Source organism: Pyxicephalus adspersus, chromosome 10, assembly GCF_032062135.1.
Source record: "Pyxicephalus adspersus chromosome 10, UCB_Pads_2.0, whole genome shotgun sequence".
Lineage (NCBI taxonomy): Eukaryota > Metazoa > Chordata > Amphibia > Anura > Pyxicephalidae > Pyxicephalus > Pyxicephalus adspersus.
In genome coordinates, this window is record NC_092867.1 from 23,529,208 (window position 1) to 23,544,160 (window position 14,953).

Below are 14,953 nucleotides of genomic sequence, written 5' to 3' on the forward strand. Positions count from 1 at the left end.
CCTGACATAGGAAAATAATAGACTTCAGTGTTCTCCCCAGTCAGGCACACCACCAAGCACGTTTTTTGGGTGGTTACTGAATAGTTGGGTCACAATACAGGGACTGCCACCCGCTCACAAGTTCTGGGTTTAACACTGGACTTGAGTTAAAACACAGTGTATGCTCTTTTTAGCCCCGGTATATTTTGTGTAAAGAACTTGTAGTTTTAATTTTGAGCAAACTAATAAAACACCTTTCAGTTTCCTTTTGAAGCTATTAATCATTTTTAGTTCAGCTGGAAAAATAACACAATCTGTCCATAAAATGAGTTGCTACATGCCCGGTTATAGAAAATACTTACAGTAGGTGTACCTTTACTGCAAAATCATGTGCTGGAGTTAATGAAGTGGGCTTACATGAGGAAAACAGTTTAGAGCTTACAACTAGTTAATCCAAAAATCAGGCAGGAGGTCGGGACAAATGAAGGCAGATGGTGGAGCCAAATGGCAGGAGTTGGCACCAAATAGAAGGCAGTATGTGGAAATAAGACTAGGCAAATGGTGAAGCAGCGTTGAGCTATGAAAAGTGCTGTCAGACTTCTTATGCTATACTATGGTATTGTACTGAAGGCTTGGGCTTAACAAAAATCCTATGAATTGTTTTTCAAAACCTTTGAAGTTTAGGCGGATCATCCACACTGTAATGTAACTGTGCCTTTCAATACAGAATCACTCAGACAATATGTGCCAATCAGCAGCAGGGTTAAACCATTTAATTGCTGGCAATGTACAGATGTTTGGCAAAGATGGAAGCTCTTCTTGTGTATAGTAGAGCTCTCAGACAAATCAATTTTATCAGAAATAAGAACAACAACAACATGGTAGCAATTCCAGGAAGATTTTTCTCAAAGGGGAAAATGGGTTCTCCAGTGTTTGCATAATACAGATTTATTTACAACACTCCAATCATGCGATAATGAGCTGGACATATATTTTCTCTCAACCTACTCAAATGGCAATCCAGTGAAGAAGGCGACCCCCACCCCCCAATCATCTCTTATAAAGAGTTTGAAACATGGTGTAGTCTTGCCCAGCAGGACGTAGAATGAGCTCACAGCTCCTTGACATGATGAAGAACTTAGGATAACTTCCATATAAAATATGATAAAATTGCATGAAGAAGCAAGGCCAGTTTTTTCTCCGCCTCCCTGATACAGGAAGGACATGCGAAAAGGAAGCCGCTATTATACGTTTCTTGTGCCACCCTTAGCAATGGGTGCCCCTTCTCCATATCCATGGATGACTCTTTCCCTACATTCAGATTACACTCCGCTTGAAAACCAAGCATTCCAAAAAATGAAGCTCCAGGTTAACTTTTTCCCATCTTAGCAATGAGTTCATCACAAATCTTGGTAAGTTCTTCAACTTCTTTATTCTAAAAATGTGAGAGAAAGTGAGTGAGAATTATGTTTAATGATACAATAGCTCAATTCTGATACTTTTACCTCACCACATATCTGACTGTACAATGAAGTACAAATTATTACCTGACCAGATACAAATTGATTAGACAATTAAGTAGTTATTTATATTACATTATTACAATATAAATCTGTTAGCATGTAGTAAATGCAACTGATCTGTGTAGTAATGCCTCTAGTATATTGAAAAATTTATTTCTCATCTACAATGAAAAAATTAGAGCAATTTAACATTTGACACAAACAATTACACAAAAAGTACTGAACAAAACTGCTTTAGTTCAAGAATTTAAGAAAAACTTCCAACCTTTTGTTCCAGGGTCCTCTCCAATGCATCGACTCTGAGCTGTTCCTTCCTCAGACTGGCTTGGTAGGCGACCTGTTCCTGCTGAGACTTGGTACGCACCTGGGCAATCTCTGAATTAGCCCTACAGAGAAAAAGCTTATATTATTTACAGGTTTATTTATAATTAATTAAATCACAAGAATCATAGGCATATCCTACAGATTCTAATTATATTGTTACTACTACTATATTTTTATATGTCATTGTGCTGTATTATATTGTCTTACCTATCCAGTTTTTCCTCAGCATGAATTTTCAGTGCATGGTACCGCTGCTCCTCCTTCTTTACTCGTGCCAAATATTCTTGTGCACACTTCTTCAGTACCTCTTCATTCTATGGATAGAACCAAAAGATAGAGAAATGATCTAGTCAATGAAGATGGCTTCTCAAAAAAAAAGAACTACCGGTAGATGCAAAATGATAAAACAAGTGTCACACCTAGAGAGGCATGACCACTAGGGGGCGCTATGGCTTGCACGAGGTGGTGTGGGCCCTGGAAAGGGCCAAGGCGCAGAGCCTAAGCAGTAACCAGGTTTTCACCAGAGCCTCTGATGGTGAAGATATTGTGCGCTGGTTTCTGCCAGGTTGCGGTCGTTGGGCAGACCAAGATGGACAAAGCGCAGTAACAAATCACAATGCAGAAGGACAGTCAAGGAAATCCGGGGTCGAGACAGGCAGCAAGCAAGAGAGGTCAGGTCACACGCCAGGGGTCATTAGTCAGGAATCCACGGTACAGACGGCAGTGACACAGAGGCCACTGCGGGCACAGGGAACACCGGAGACACTGGAAACAGCAGGAGGTACAGGGGATTCAGGGAAATACACAGACAGACAGGAACACTGGAACAGCACAGGGAAGTTGGCTGGGAACCAACAGACTGGACGACAAGGGGTTAACACAGGAGCTGGACACAGGAAACACTGGATTAGGCAACAAGTGTACAGGAACTAGATCACAGGGGCTCGGCACTAGTGAAGACTCGTTGCACGAACACAGAATACAGTCTGTGAGCTAGCTGAATAGCCAGGGCTGGTTAAGAGGCTATTTTCTGAATGACCAGCGGCATGAACGGAGTTGATAAAGCCCAGAAACAGAGGCACGCCCAGCGCCAGAACTGCAAGCATGCGCAGGAGAGGGGTGTCTGTGCTTCAGAGGGGAAGAGATAAGTGTGACAAGAAGTCCATTAGCTAAAGTAGTCATTCTTAACCACATTTCCATGGAACCTCAGGGATCCTCCAGAGCTTGCTAGGAGTTATTGGATCTGTGGTTGATTGACCTCCATGGTGTTATATTAACCACAATTATAGGACAGCATTCTTGCCATTGACCCCCAATTTAGCAATCTTTTTTACCATTGACCCCCTAAAAATTGGTGAGGGTTCCCTCGAATCTAAAAATTATTTCAAGGATTTCTCAGGGGTAAAAAGTTTAAAAAAGGCTGAGCTAAAATGTTTAATAGAAGAACTGTTTTAGTTCCTTACAGTAACCATTTTTTCTATCCCCTCCTAATATTCCATTGCACAATAAAACATGGAACATCTTGTTCCTTTGAGCAACAAGAACAATCTTTCTTACAGACACTTTAATTTACAAGAACGTTGGATATTCAAGAATGAAGAGAAAAAGTGTTTTAAGTCCACTTGCCTTTCGGAAGCCTTCCAGCACATCCTTCATCTTCTCATATCTGCGAAAGAGATCTGCCAGTGACTTTTCTACGGAATTCAAGTCAGAGAGTGCTTGTTCTTTCTCTATAATTAGCTGCTGTACTGTATGGTGTGACATAGACTTCTCTCTCTGCTCATCCTCTGTCCACAGGAAAACAAAGAACTAAGTTAGTCTTTAATTATCACATTCTGTTTCTCAATATAAGGGCAATATTTTCTAACAAACAAGGTAAGACATTCACGTCATCTGGGTTGAGTCATGAACACAAATATGGAGAAGTCTGTTTTTTTTTATCTTTGCATCCCAGTCTGTAATGTACCAAAGAATCCCTAACGAAGAGGACATTACGTGCATCACCTTTCCTGACACTTGTTACATCCATTCTTCAGTTTCTACTAGAAGCTTAGTTTGAGATTTGTTAACCAGTCCCTCCTGTTAATAATGAAGCTGAGAAACAGCATAGAAATATTTTTATTGTCATCTTTTTGGACTACTTATTTAATGGTCTACTCCTATTGTGTGTGTTCATTAGCCTTTACCATACACCGCCAAGTCTATTGCAGATTGGTTCACCAGCCCTTCAAAAAGGACAGAAGGCTCTATCAGTCGGTGTATAGTCAACGCAAAGTATTTCTCTAAGAATTTTCTAAAAATTTTTTAGTTTTCAATAATATATATATATATATGTGTGTGTGTGTGTGTGTGTGTGTGTGTGTGTGTGTGTGTATGTGTGTATGTAGTCAGAAAGCTGTGAAAGTTGTTCATGTAACAAGAGGTGGGGACTTCCAATGTGGACACTTGTCTCAGACACAAATGTCCAAAAGGGCATTCGCCTTACTTCGAGAGATAACTTGAAATTCCTCTTGAGTCTTAGGGGCACTGATTCAAGATTTCTCTAATGGTCCCCCCCCCCCCTAAAAATGAAATAGCAAGACCCTTAACCCTTACCTACTGTACACAAACAATCAAACAGTTTGGATTACTTTAATTAATCCAATCTTTGATTATTATTACACAGTATTTATATAGCGCCATCCTATTACGCAGCTCTGTACAAAGTCCATAGTCGTGTCACTAACTGTCCCTCAAAGGAGCTCACAATCTGATGTCATATGTCATCCATAGTCATATGTCATTAATGTAATGTTAGGTCAATTTTGGGGAGAAGCCAATTAACCTCACTGCATGTATTTGGGATGTGGTAGGAAACCGGAGCACCCCGAGGAAAACCCACACAGACACGGGGAGTACCTGCAAACTCCATGCAGATAGTGTCCTGGCCAAGAGTCGAACCTGGGACCTAGCGCTGCAAAGGCCAGTGTGCTAACCACTGAGCCACCGTGCTGCCCTGCTAATTTTTTTTTCAAACCCTGCCCTTCAAACTTCATGAATAAGCATGCATACATATGTTTCAGCTACTGTATATTTAGGACAGTTTGGGACAACTGCTATACAATACCTAAATGTAATTTCTTCAATATTCTCACAACATTTCTATTATCGCTGTATTGATAAAGTTGTGTGCATTCATTTTTTAAAGTACATTAATATGGAAGCTAAAGGAGTAATGATAATGGGCAGAATATAAAGGCAATGGAAAACACCAACATAAAATGAGCAGCAGATAACAGCAATTATCTAATATAGCAATGCTTTCAACTAATATGATTAGCACTGGTGAAATGAAAAGACATACAATACTAGTTTATTTAATAAGGCAGTTCATTGAAATGATATATAAAGTGCAGAAGACCAGGCCTGAAGTATGAAATATGAGTGGTTGGTATGAAGCACAGCATTTTATATACCATCACTGACTTTATACTGCCATACTGAATAAGCCAAAATTTTACAACAAGATGGCCAGTGAATATGTGGTAACAGGTTTCAGCAGACGTCTTAGTACATTACTACAGACATAGAGTGCACAGTTATATCTTACCTGGGCTGCCTTATGTATGTAAGCAAAAACAAAAACAAAGCAGAAAGCAGGGGGTAAAACAAACAAAACAAGCAAAGCAAATCAAGTAATTCAAGGGAAGAACAGAAATGCTAGTTGAAAATGTGTCATTTTAAAGAATGAAGGGATAGGTACATATAAAGAAAAATATTGCTGGGATGCTGGTCTAGCTTTGTGAGCTAGATTTCAAAAGAGTGCAAAGCTGCTCCTGGATTCAAATTGCTAGAATGAGACAAATGTTCACTGCGCAAACGATACGCCTATTTATAGATGTGAGCTGGGTAAATAAAGCAAGGTGGGTTCACTGTATGATAACCCAAAACAATCAGGCAGATTAGTTATGTAATTAAATCAGCAAAACATGAATTCTGATTGAGTGCATGCGGCTGATGCATTTTCCTACTTGCCTAGACAAAGTATAAATATATTTCAAGTACATCAAAAATAAAAGCAAACTACTACATCTGCAAACCACTACGTCCCACAAAGAGCAAGGAACCTGTAATCAAGCTGTCTACTACAATAAAGTTGATTTTTGTATGATTTTGCATGTGCCTCGTCTTACGTTTATTTCCAAAATTAACACAATAAACTAGCATTTTGACTCAACAAGTGCCGCAACGATTTCTTTTTCTGGATTATATGTGGGATTTAATGGAATAATCCCCATTGTCAGCACTTAGAAACAGGGGTGAAGTTCATATATAGAAATATATATATATATATATTAACCTAACATTTTAGTTTTTGGAATGTAGTCAGTGCAGCCATTACTATCCCCTATCAGACACATTTTGCCACATTAGATGTATAAAACTGTATTCTGACATATTTTAGGCACCTAATATTAAAAGAAGACACTTGAGAACAATGTAAAAAAGACATTAAAGAATGTGCAGAAAAGTGTTGAAGTGCCTTTCAGTAAATTTATTTATAGCAAAACAGAAAGTGATATAAACATACACAAAAAAATACAAATGCTAAAACATAGAATTGAAACACGTACCGATCATTTGTGCAATTGTTTGTTCATATTCTGCAACTATTTTTCTGTAAGAAAACAAACAGACTTTTAGCACCTTTTGATTCCAGAATGCTTAAAATATTTTAATCATACATTGAATTTCAATTATAATAGCAAATAATTCTTTGTACTGCCTAAAAAAGTAGCCTTGCCACTTAGAAGGATTTATTACAAATAAGGTATGTAGTGAATAATTATAAACTATGAATTAAACAGAGCTCTCCCAGAAGAATGTGTCTGCCCATTTGATTTGATCCTTTTCTAGGGAACATTTTTAATCAACATTTAGGCAATATGCCAAGGGAAGTAACTGACCAAGGCGGTTTTTATTTGATTGGCACTGATCCATGTTTTTCTTTTTTTATTATAATAAAATGCTTTCAATTGATCGTTGGTGTCAGTTAAATTGATCTGAGAGGTGAAAATTGATCATGGTTCAATGAACTCCTAGGCACCCCAGGATTCCACAGAACCCTGGTTGAGAAACACTGATCTAAGTAGTACAAGACTATGACCTCACTGTGCTGTCCCCACTATACAACCCAGTTAAACTACCTAATGTCTTCTATAAAGGCCCCCCTTCCCCCTGGAATCTTACATTTGGTGATCACTGTTTCTACTCCATACCTCCTTACATTGGTTGCCAATGTCTGTGCCTACATAGTAAGCACCCAACACAGGTCAGCATCTTCCCTTCCTATTGACTCTGTTAGCTAGGTTGTCTGCCAATGCCCAAATCCTGCACTGAAACTCTTCCTAGACTTCAAGCAGATGCTTCTCTTTGTGTACCACTTGCTCTCCTTGCATCACCCCCTGGATGTCTCTCCCTAGGTTTTAAGACTTTCTACCATGCCATTGTTTTCTATCCCTTCCCTCCAATCAATGGTAGGAAACATTATTTTTTAGAGCGATCACTCATGTCTCATTTAGCACCTATATAAGGTGTAAGTGACCACACTGGAGAACATGCATCTGAGTGAGTGTTCTTACTCATCTTTATCATGTTATAGATAGTATAAATTACCTACATACAACTGAACTTGTTCTACAATACTAAAGACATATCTACATTCATCAAAATGTCATCCTAAGTCAAAATGAATGTTTGGAACACACCCCAGTTGTTATACACATACGCGACTCAGTCACCTTAATCAAATGTGTCAATGCAGATGTTGATTGTCCCAGAACATAACGGGAGGTGTTAACATTTGTGAAATTACCCATGGTACAACAATGCTATAGAACAAATCCATCTAAAAATGAATATCTACAACTAGCTTTGCTACAATGTGCATGGCTTCTGTTTAGTCACCATTTAGTAATGATTACATGAGTTAATGTTAGGGGAACACCTTTCTTTATCTCCACAGAATACTAACATTTACAGTCTAACAATTTACTTCATTTTATAGGTTCCTAAAAACCTGCATATACTATAGGGGTTAAACTAGAATCTTCTCTGTTCAAGAGTGTCTGTGATGCAAGTACATGTAAATGTGTGCTTATCTCACTGCCATATGGAGGGGGCTTTAATGCCTAGGATTTGTAAGGCCATCTGAGGTATAAAAAGCAAGATTACACAGTTCTGCAAGAGGATCGTCTACTCCAGCTCCCATACCCAGTAATGCTAAAACCTAGATAAGCCGGGCTGATAGATGAACAATACATAGAATAATAAATATCCCGGCTGATTGTAGCTCCTCTCACCTCATTTCCACAACCTCACAGCGACTGTCTTCATATTTCTTCTTCCAATCTGATACTTCTCTATCTTTAGTTTCAATCTAAAGAATAAAAATGAATAAAGTGGTAATGGAATAAGAATTGTGAATAGTGCCTACCTGAAATGAGTGTGGGGGGATATGACAGCCCAATATCATAGTATGTAACTGTGCAAATATCAGGTCTTTGTGATTCCTAAAACTGTTTTTTCTTTTAGTGAGAAGCTGTGATGGCAGAGGCACAAGCAAGTTTCATGTCGTTGGAGTTACGGGCCGTCATGAAGTTTTTGTTTCTGTTTTGTTTTCCACAGATGTAAGCTAACCCAGACATTAATTATCTCATGTCTCTAGACGTTTGTATTGCAATTACCTATAGTATGCTGACTTTTGCTGGCAGTTTTAGTTCACTGCTCTTTGCACCACATAAGGCCAAGGGGGCTACATTTACAGTTGTAAAAAACCCACTAGTATAATAGTGACACATAGTGCTTAGGTGTTGTATAATTACCTAACCTTCAAAAGAATGTCCCATATGTATATTCATACTGAATAAAGTATCCAGCAAATAATCATTTCCTGTGCAGTCCATAAAGCTTGGGATTGCTACAGAAATCTGTGATGACAATTGTCATTTAGGGTTTACTGTACCTCTTCCCTGGCAAGCTGAAGAGCTGCTTCAAGGTCAGACTGTTGATAGGTATGTAAATGGCCACTTCCAGTCATCTCCATTGCAAATGCCTGCGAATAAAGTGACTTATGCAAAAGGCCTACATCACTTGTGTCCAATGCCTCAGGCTGCAGATAGAAACAGAGACGTTTAGCTTCAATTTATATTCCAGTGTCTTAATCCATCAACAAAGCAATGAGAGTATAAGGCAGTTGCAGGTGAAATCAGTCAAGTTAGACAGCGACACGGCACACAGATTAATATGGACGGCTCCAACTGATTATTGGCTGCAGCAATAATGAAACCTGTACTGCTATGACAGCTGAAAGACTCCCAGAGTTGATTTACCTAAAGGTCTTACTGACCCCTGGTAACTGGTTAATCAATAACCCAATGTAGTCAGTTAACAGTGCAAATAAACTTCACTCCTTCCCCTCTGCCCCAGTAACACAGGGCCTATAATGAAATAGCAAATATCTGAACAGTAAGAGGTAGAAAGCTTTTATCGCAAGGCAAAAGTAGAAACATTTCTGATTAACACTACAGAAGACAGTTCTGTTTTATACAACAATGTTTACTAACAATGTGAACCTATATTCTATACTAAATTCCAATCAGATAGCTCATGCTACGCCAAGCTCTTTAGTAGGATGCAAAAACCTAAAATGTAGCATGCAAAAACTCTGTGGGCCTGGTATGACTTCCAGCCAGGAAATAGCTGAGCTGTCATTTTTGATGCAAGAACCCTTCCTATGTATGCATGCAGGACCCAATGGTTTATATAATTGTTCCCAAGAATCAGCCACATGTGTTCCAATCTGATTTTACAATCTCTCTACCAATAATAATATTATTTTCCATTCTAAACACTATATTGATATTATTTGCAGCCGTGTACTCCCTCCTATAGCTCAGTTTAAACAAGATGGTATGATCAGATTGCAATGTATGTGGCCAGGTTTATTATGTCTGTATAGTTAATACTAGTGGGCAAGAGGTGCTGTGATGAAACAGAGATAAAACGGTGTGGGATCCCAGAACACACACACTCGTCAGAGGGATGCAGAGACCAGATCACTGCACACACAGCCCAGATACCTCCGTATACTGGGACGACTGGGAAATGTGTCTGGCTAGCTTCAGAGCCTCAGTTCGCATGGCTTCAAACTCTAATTCCTCCTGCTCCAGTAACAAGCCAGAGAGAAAAGCATTTAGTACAACTACTAAGAAACACAAAGCACAGGAAAGTAAAAGGGGAAAAAAGGTGGAAAGAGGGGGGATTCTATACCGTTTAATCGAGAAAACGAATTAAAAGAGCTTCCAGCATTAATAAAAATGTGTACGCTGCTTCTAAATAGTAACACAGAGGGATTCTTATATACTTACCTGTGAGCCTAAGTACACTTTTTTATCAACGGATGAAGAAAAGGGAAGCTTGGCTCCACCTTCCTGGCAGATTGCATTATTCACAATGAAAAGTAGATGTGAAACCCAATTGGATAAAAGTTTTCTTCTATAGCAGCCATTCTTAACCAGGGTTCCTTCAGAGGTATCAGGGAGTTCCATAAGCTGTATAATTGACCTCCTGTTTTGTGGTGCATGCATAGTTCTTCAGCAGCGTGCCATTAGAGATCTTAGTATGGCATTTTAAACACCATTGTTAGGGGAACAATGACCGCTAATGAAGGTAGCATTTTTACCCATAGGAAACCTAGGGTACCTTCTGCTAAAACCAATCTATTTGGCATCAGTGGGGAACAATGGAACCCCTATGGTTTAACATATCACTGGTATGTTTCAGGTGGCTCTGATAAATGGCCTTGGACCCAAAATTAGGCAGACACAATCAGATAGGAGGTTGGTAAGCCAAAGCTTAAGGAACCTCTAGCAAACTTTGGAGGAACCCTGGTTGAGAAAGGCTGATCTATAGTAATAGTGCATTTTATAATAGAAAATACTAAAATATTTAAATCTTTTGTAATTTTTTTTTGCATTTCTGTGTGCCGATCCTATGCCATCTCTTAGGCACTTTCCATCTACATTGGATCCAATGACCCCCTTGTGTCATTTTAGAGGGTAGGATTCCTGATGAGGACAACAGCTAAATTTGCCTGCATATTAATTATACACATAGTTCCTTTTATCTTCAACAGAATGAATGTGACAGGCTGACAATGCAGGAGGACAACTGAAGGACAAAGACAAAGCATTGTCACGTCATAACAGGAGACACTTGGTGATAGCAGGAAAACAATGCATTCTTTAAAAAATTATACCTGCAGATTGCAAAAGTTTAAAAAGTGAGTTGTTAAAGCTTACAATAAATGATATTGTTGCAATTTAGATGTACATAAAACATTGCAATCTCATCTAACAGAGAAGTAAGGGGGTTCAATATTTAATATAATAAAGAGAATGTATTATTCAATGAGTTTCTCTTTTAATTGGAATGTGTAGAAACTGCAATTCCAGTTTTCCCCAGCAGATGGGGCAGTAAGCAAAGTGCTCAGAGACTATTTTACATCCTATAGAGTTACAGCAGCTGTTCAATTTTATTTTAATGCTGGAGGATCCCAAGAATAAAGGAAAAAAGAAAACGAAAGAGTAAAATATCATATGTAATAGAAGTGAATTTTGTTAAAAAAAAAATGGTTAGGAAAGTACATTACTCAACTGTCATGAGCGGTACATATCAAACTAGGAGGATAAAACTTGTCTATGTGAATGATAGAAGTGGAAAGACAAACCTGTAGTTTCTGTGCAAATGCCTGTGGGTTCTTTTCTGCCAGATCGGGTTCTAGGTAACTCAGCTGATCACAGAGAGTGTTGTGATGTGCAATGCGTGACAACAATGCTTCAGAAGCTACATATTCATCATCAGGAGAGCCCTGGGGGAAAGAATACATGATGTAAATTTGTTATTTATAATATGCAATGCAAAGCAAGCATTAGTAAAAGTACTCAGCTGCCTTAAAGTTCCATCTAGTACTGAGATGAATCTGTTTTGCCAGACAGCCAGGTGATGCAACTGCAAGGATCCAAGACAGCTGGGTCACCATCCCTCCTTGAGCCTGTGATTGGGCAATAAAGGAGCAGACAAACTCATGATACTCTCTCTTCTCACCTGCTGCAAGCATATTTGCTTTTATATGACACAGCACACCTGATTGGCTCCCCTACCTCTCCCTGTCTGGGTGCCATTGTAGAGGAGAATACAACAGGCTGATTGCAGCAATTCACTAAAAGAATCAGTTTCTCTGCTGCAGTCTCTAACACATTCCCATGTTCATAACTACAGCTGTGAAATCAGCAAGGAGCTAGAGATTTGCTGACTGTAGGTCTGGCTGAGATGGAAAAGGAGAAGGGGTGTTAGATTGCTGCAGAGATACAGCTGCTTCTTCATAGAGAACAGCAGACCTTATCTGTGCCCTTTAAATGCCATTGACATTGGCAGGACAAAAAGGTGCCCAGAATCTATATGTGAATCAAAAATGAGCTTTTGTCCTGCACACTAAAAAACTAAAGGGTGGGGTAAGTACATATGGAAATGACCTTTTTAAATTATTCTTGTATTTTAACTTTTTGCTTTGAAGTTTAAAGATCCTGTAGAAAGAAGAAATACATGTGCTCAATACACAAAATAACTGGATCTGAACGGGGAGGTGTTTTTGAAATAATTTAATCCTGGAGGTTCTCATGAGCAAATGTGGTTTATTTTAGCTTTATGTAAATGAAATACATATTGAGAAAACAGTTCCCAAGCAAATGTTCCCTTAGTCAGCTTAGACCACAGGGAATAATTAACAGGAGCACAACACACACTGCAGAATATGATTGGAAAATGTGTGTTGGGAACTGAAATAATTGCATTTGCCTTAAGCTGGAGCAAGAAATTGAAGGGCGTCCAAATGACATAAAACAGCGTAAAAAACCCCAAAAAAACAAGAAAGTGTATGATGTGTGTCAGTAGCTGGCATTAAATTACATAATTTAATTTATTAGTAAAACTGTTTAACCGACATCAGTAAATCTCTATTCCAGTAAACATGCTATGTTTTATTTTGTTAAAAAAGTATGATGATATGCTATATTATCAGTTTAAATGATAAAAGTAGGTTTTTGTGTGCCTAAGTAATTTCCATTTGCATTATGCACTGTTAACCCTAAAACCAAATAAAGACTTGTAAGAATAAAATTAGATTCACAAGTTTATATTTACCAGTTCCCAAATCTGTATGGAATATGTGTTGTTGGGCATTTATATACCATATAAACTCGAATATAAACTGATCAGAATTGAAACTCTGAAAAGTACCTCTTTGTACCTGAGAAAACTACATTGACTTGAGTATAGACCTAGCGCACAAAATGTAGCCGTCGTTGCTAACCTTCAGAACAGTAATCAATAAAAAATGGCAATAAAATTCAAGTGAATAAATCCATCCATTGTGTGTTTCTAAAACATTTATATAAAAGGGAAAAATTAAATCACACATGCTCAGTCTGTTATTATTATTAATAATAATATTAGTCTGTATATATTTCCCCCATTTTTACAGGTTACAGTATTTTGTACTTTGTCCTTGGTTATAATAGGTTTTTACTCTTAAATGATGTGTGCATTATTGTTGGTCACCAGTTGATAACACCGTGTCTTCCAAGTAAAATGAGTTACAGCTTGTCTTTGATAGATCTGATCTGTCAAGCCATGTATAAACTAAGTTACTATTTCTAATGACAATTAGTATTAAAGCCCGGGTAATACTCGAGTATATACATTATTTGTAGAATAAGGTTATTTATTGGCTCCCATTTTACAATGAATATTTTTAAAGTTGAAAGCTTTTAAAGTTGAGAGCAAAAACATTCCTTTATTTAAATGTTGGACAGGAAGTGGCCATGACTCTATCATATTCCCTCTTTCTATTCCATATTATTATAAATAAACTTACTGAACTTTCTACATCAATGGTGTTATAAACAATATTATGAACATACCTGTTTACAGAGTACCTTGCCCTTTACAAAAAATCACATCACCACTTCAAAGTGATACTTCAATTCTGATATTTTAATCAGGCCGCATCACAAACAACTTCCTATGTTTCTCTCCTGGACCCCAATGGGAAAATAGAATCAGGATGGCCATCTGTTGTTGCCATTGCAAAGCCAAATGATGGCATTACAATCACCATATTAACTTTATATGGTCAGCCTGTGACTTGGCCTGGACCTAAATTTTATCACTGAAATCTTTGAAAGATCTAGCAGGTTTTTTAACTAACTGGTACCCAAACAGAAAGATCAGAGATGGTTTAGAAATATGTACTATGATGCTTTAATTTTAGGAAGCTCACGGAAAGAAAACTTATTCTTGGATCCAACTCTAGATAATCTGCTGAATATGTATTTTGTAATCAGAATTATTGTATAAACACATTACATCCTTACCAGTTCCATTTTTCCACTCCCGATCACCTCTGGCTCATCCTCTCTAGGCCGGGACCTCTCCAGGGCTTGCCGTGTACTGTCCTGCATTATAGGTGGAGATCTGGAGAGGGGCAGCTGTCCAGCACATATAGTGGATTCCATTGTTTCAAAGCTGGATCAGTAAAAAGATTACAGATAGGATATAAAAAAACAACACAGCTGATATTACATTGGCAGCCTTGCACATCCCGCCTAGAAGACCAGTTGGCCTCTCATTTGCAAAACAAATAAGACTGCAACTGTACACCACAATGTACTGCTGATCTACTTACTCTGTCTCTGGGGTGCAAGACTCGGAAAACTTGGCAGGAGGTTTTTCTAGGCTGTCCTGTGATTCTTCAAACATAAGGTACAGAGACTGCGACTGAGGCACCTCCCGAAGCTGTGGAAACATTACAGAGTCAGACTAAGACAAATTCTATAATATTCAAGCTGCTGTTATACACCACACACCCCTTAGTAATCCTTATGACTTCACTGATGTTTATGGCAATACTCTAATGACACACATGGTTATGTGCTTTTACAGAGGAGATTCACACAACAGGTTTGCAATAAAAATCTTGTTATAATATGTGCAGGCAGATTTACAGCATGAAAAGATATATTTGTACT

At 38.3% G+C, this 14,953-nt stretch overlaps 1 protein-coding gene across 5 annotated transcripts in view; it reads right to left on the reverse strand.

Annotated features, from left to right (window-relative positions):
• Positions 1 to 724: 724 nt before the first annotated feature.
• The window catches only part of TACC2 (transforming acidic coiled-coil containing protein 2), a 97,770-nt gene continuing 83,541 nt past the window's right edge, over positions 725 to 14,953 (reverse strand). For 3 of the 5 annotated variants that reach the window (XM_072424375.1, XM_072424377.1, XM_072424376.1), the window contains 11 exons: positions 14,611 to 14,720; positions 14,300 to 14,450; positions 11,596 to 11,736; positions 9,947 to 10,027; positions 8,830 to 8,976; positions 8,168 to 8,244; positions 6,440 to 6,483; positions 3,453 to 3,613; positions 2,034 to 2,140; positions 1,768 to 1,888; positions 725 to 1,414 (listed from right to left, as the gene is read on the reverse strand). In XM_072424375.1, the coding sequence (XP_072280476.1) occupies positions 1,349 to 1,414; positions 1,768 to 1,888; positions 2,034 to 2,140; positions 3,453 to 3,613; positions 6,440 to 6,483; positions 8,168 to 8,244; positions 8,830 to 8,976; positions 9,947 to 10,027; positions 11,596 to 11,736; positions 14,300 to 14,450; positions 14,611 to 14,720 (1,206 nt within the window). In that variant the 3' untranslated portion in view covers positions 725 to 1,348. Of the gene's footprint in view, positions 1,415 to 1,767; positions 1,889 to 2,033; positions 2,141 to 3,452; positions 3,614 to 6,439; positions 6,484 to 8,167; positions 8,245 to 8,829; positions 8,977 to 9,946; positions 10,028 to 11,595; positions 11,920 to 14,299; positions 14,451 to 14,610; positions 14,721 to 14,953 lie in introns of those variants that run through there. The other 2 variants (XM_072424378.1, XM_072424379.1) reach the window with 2 other exon arrangements.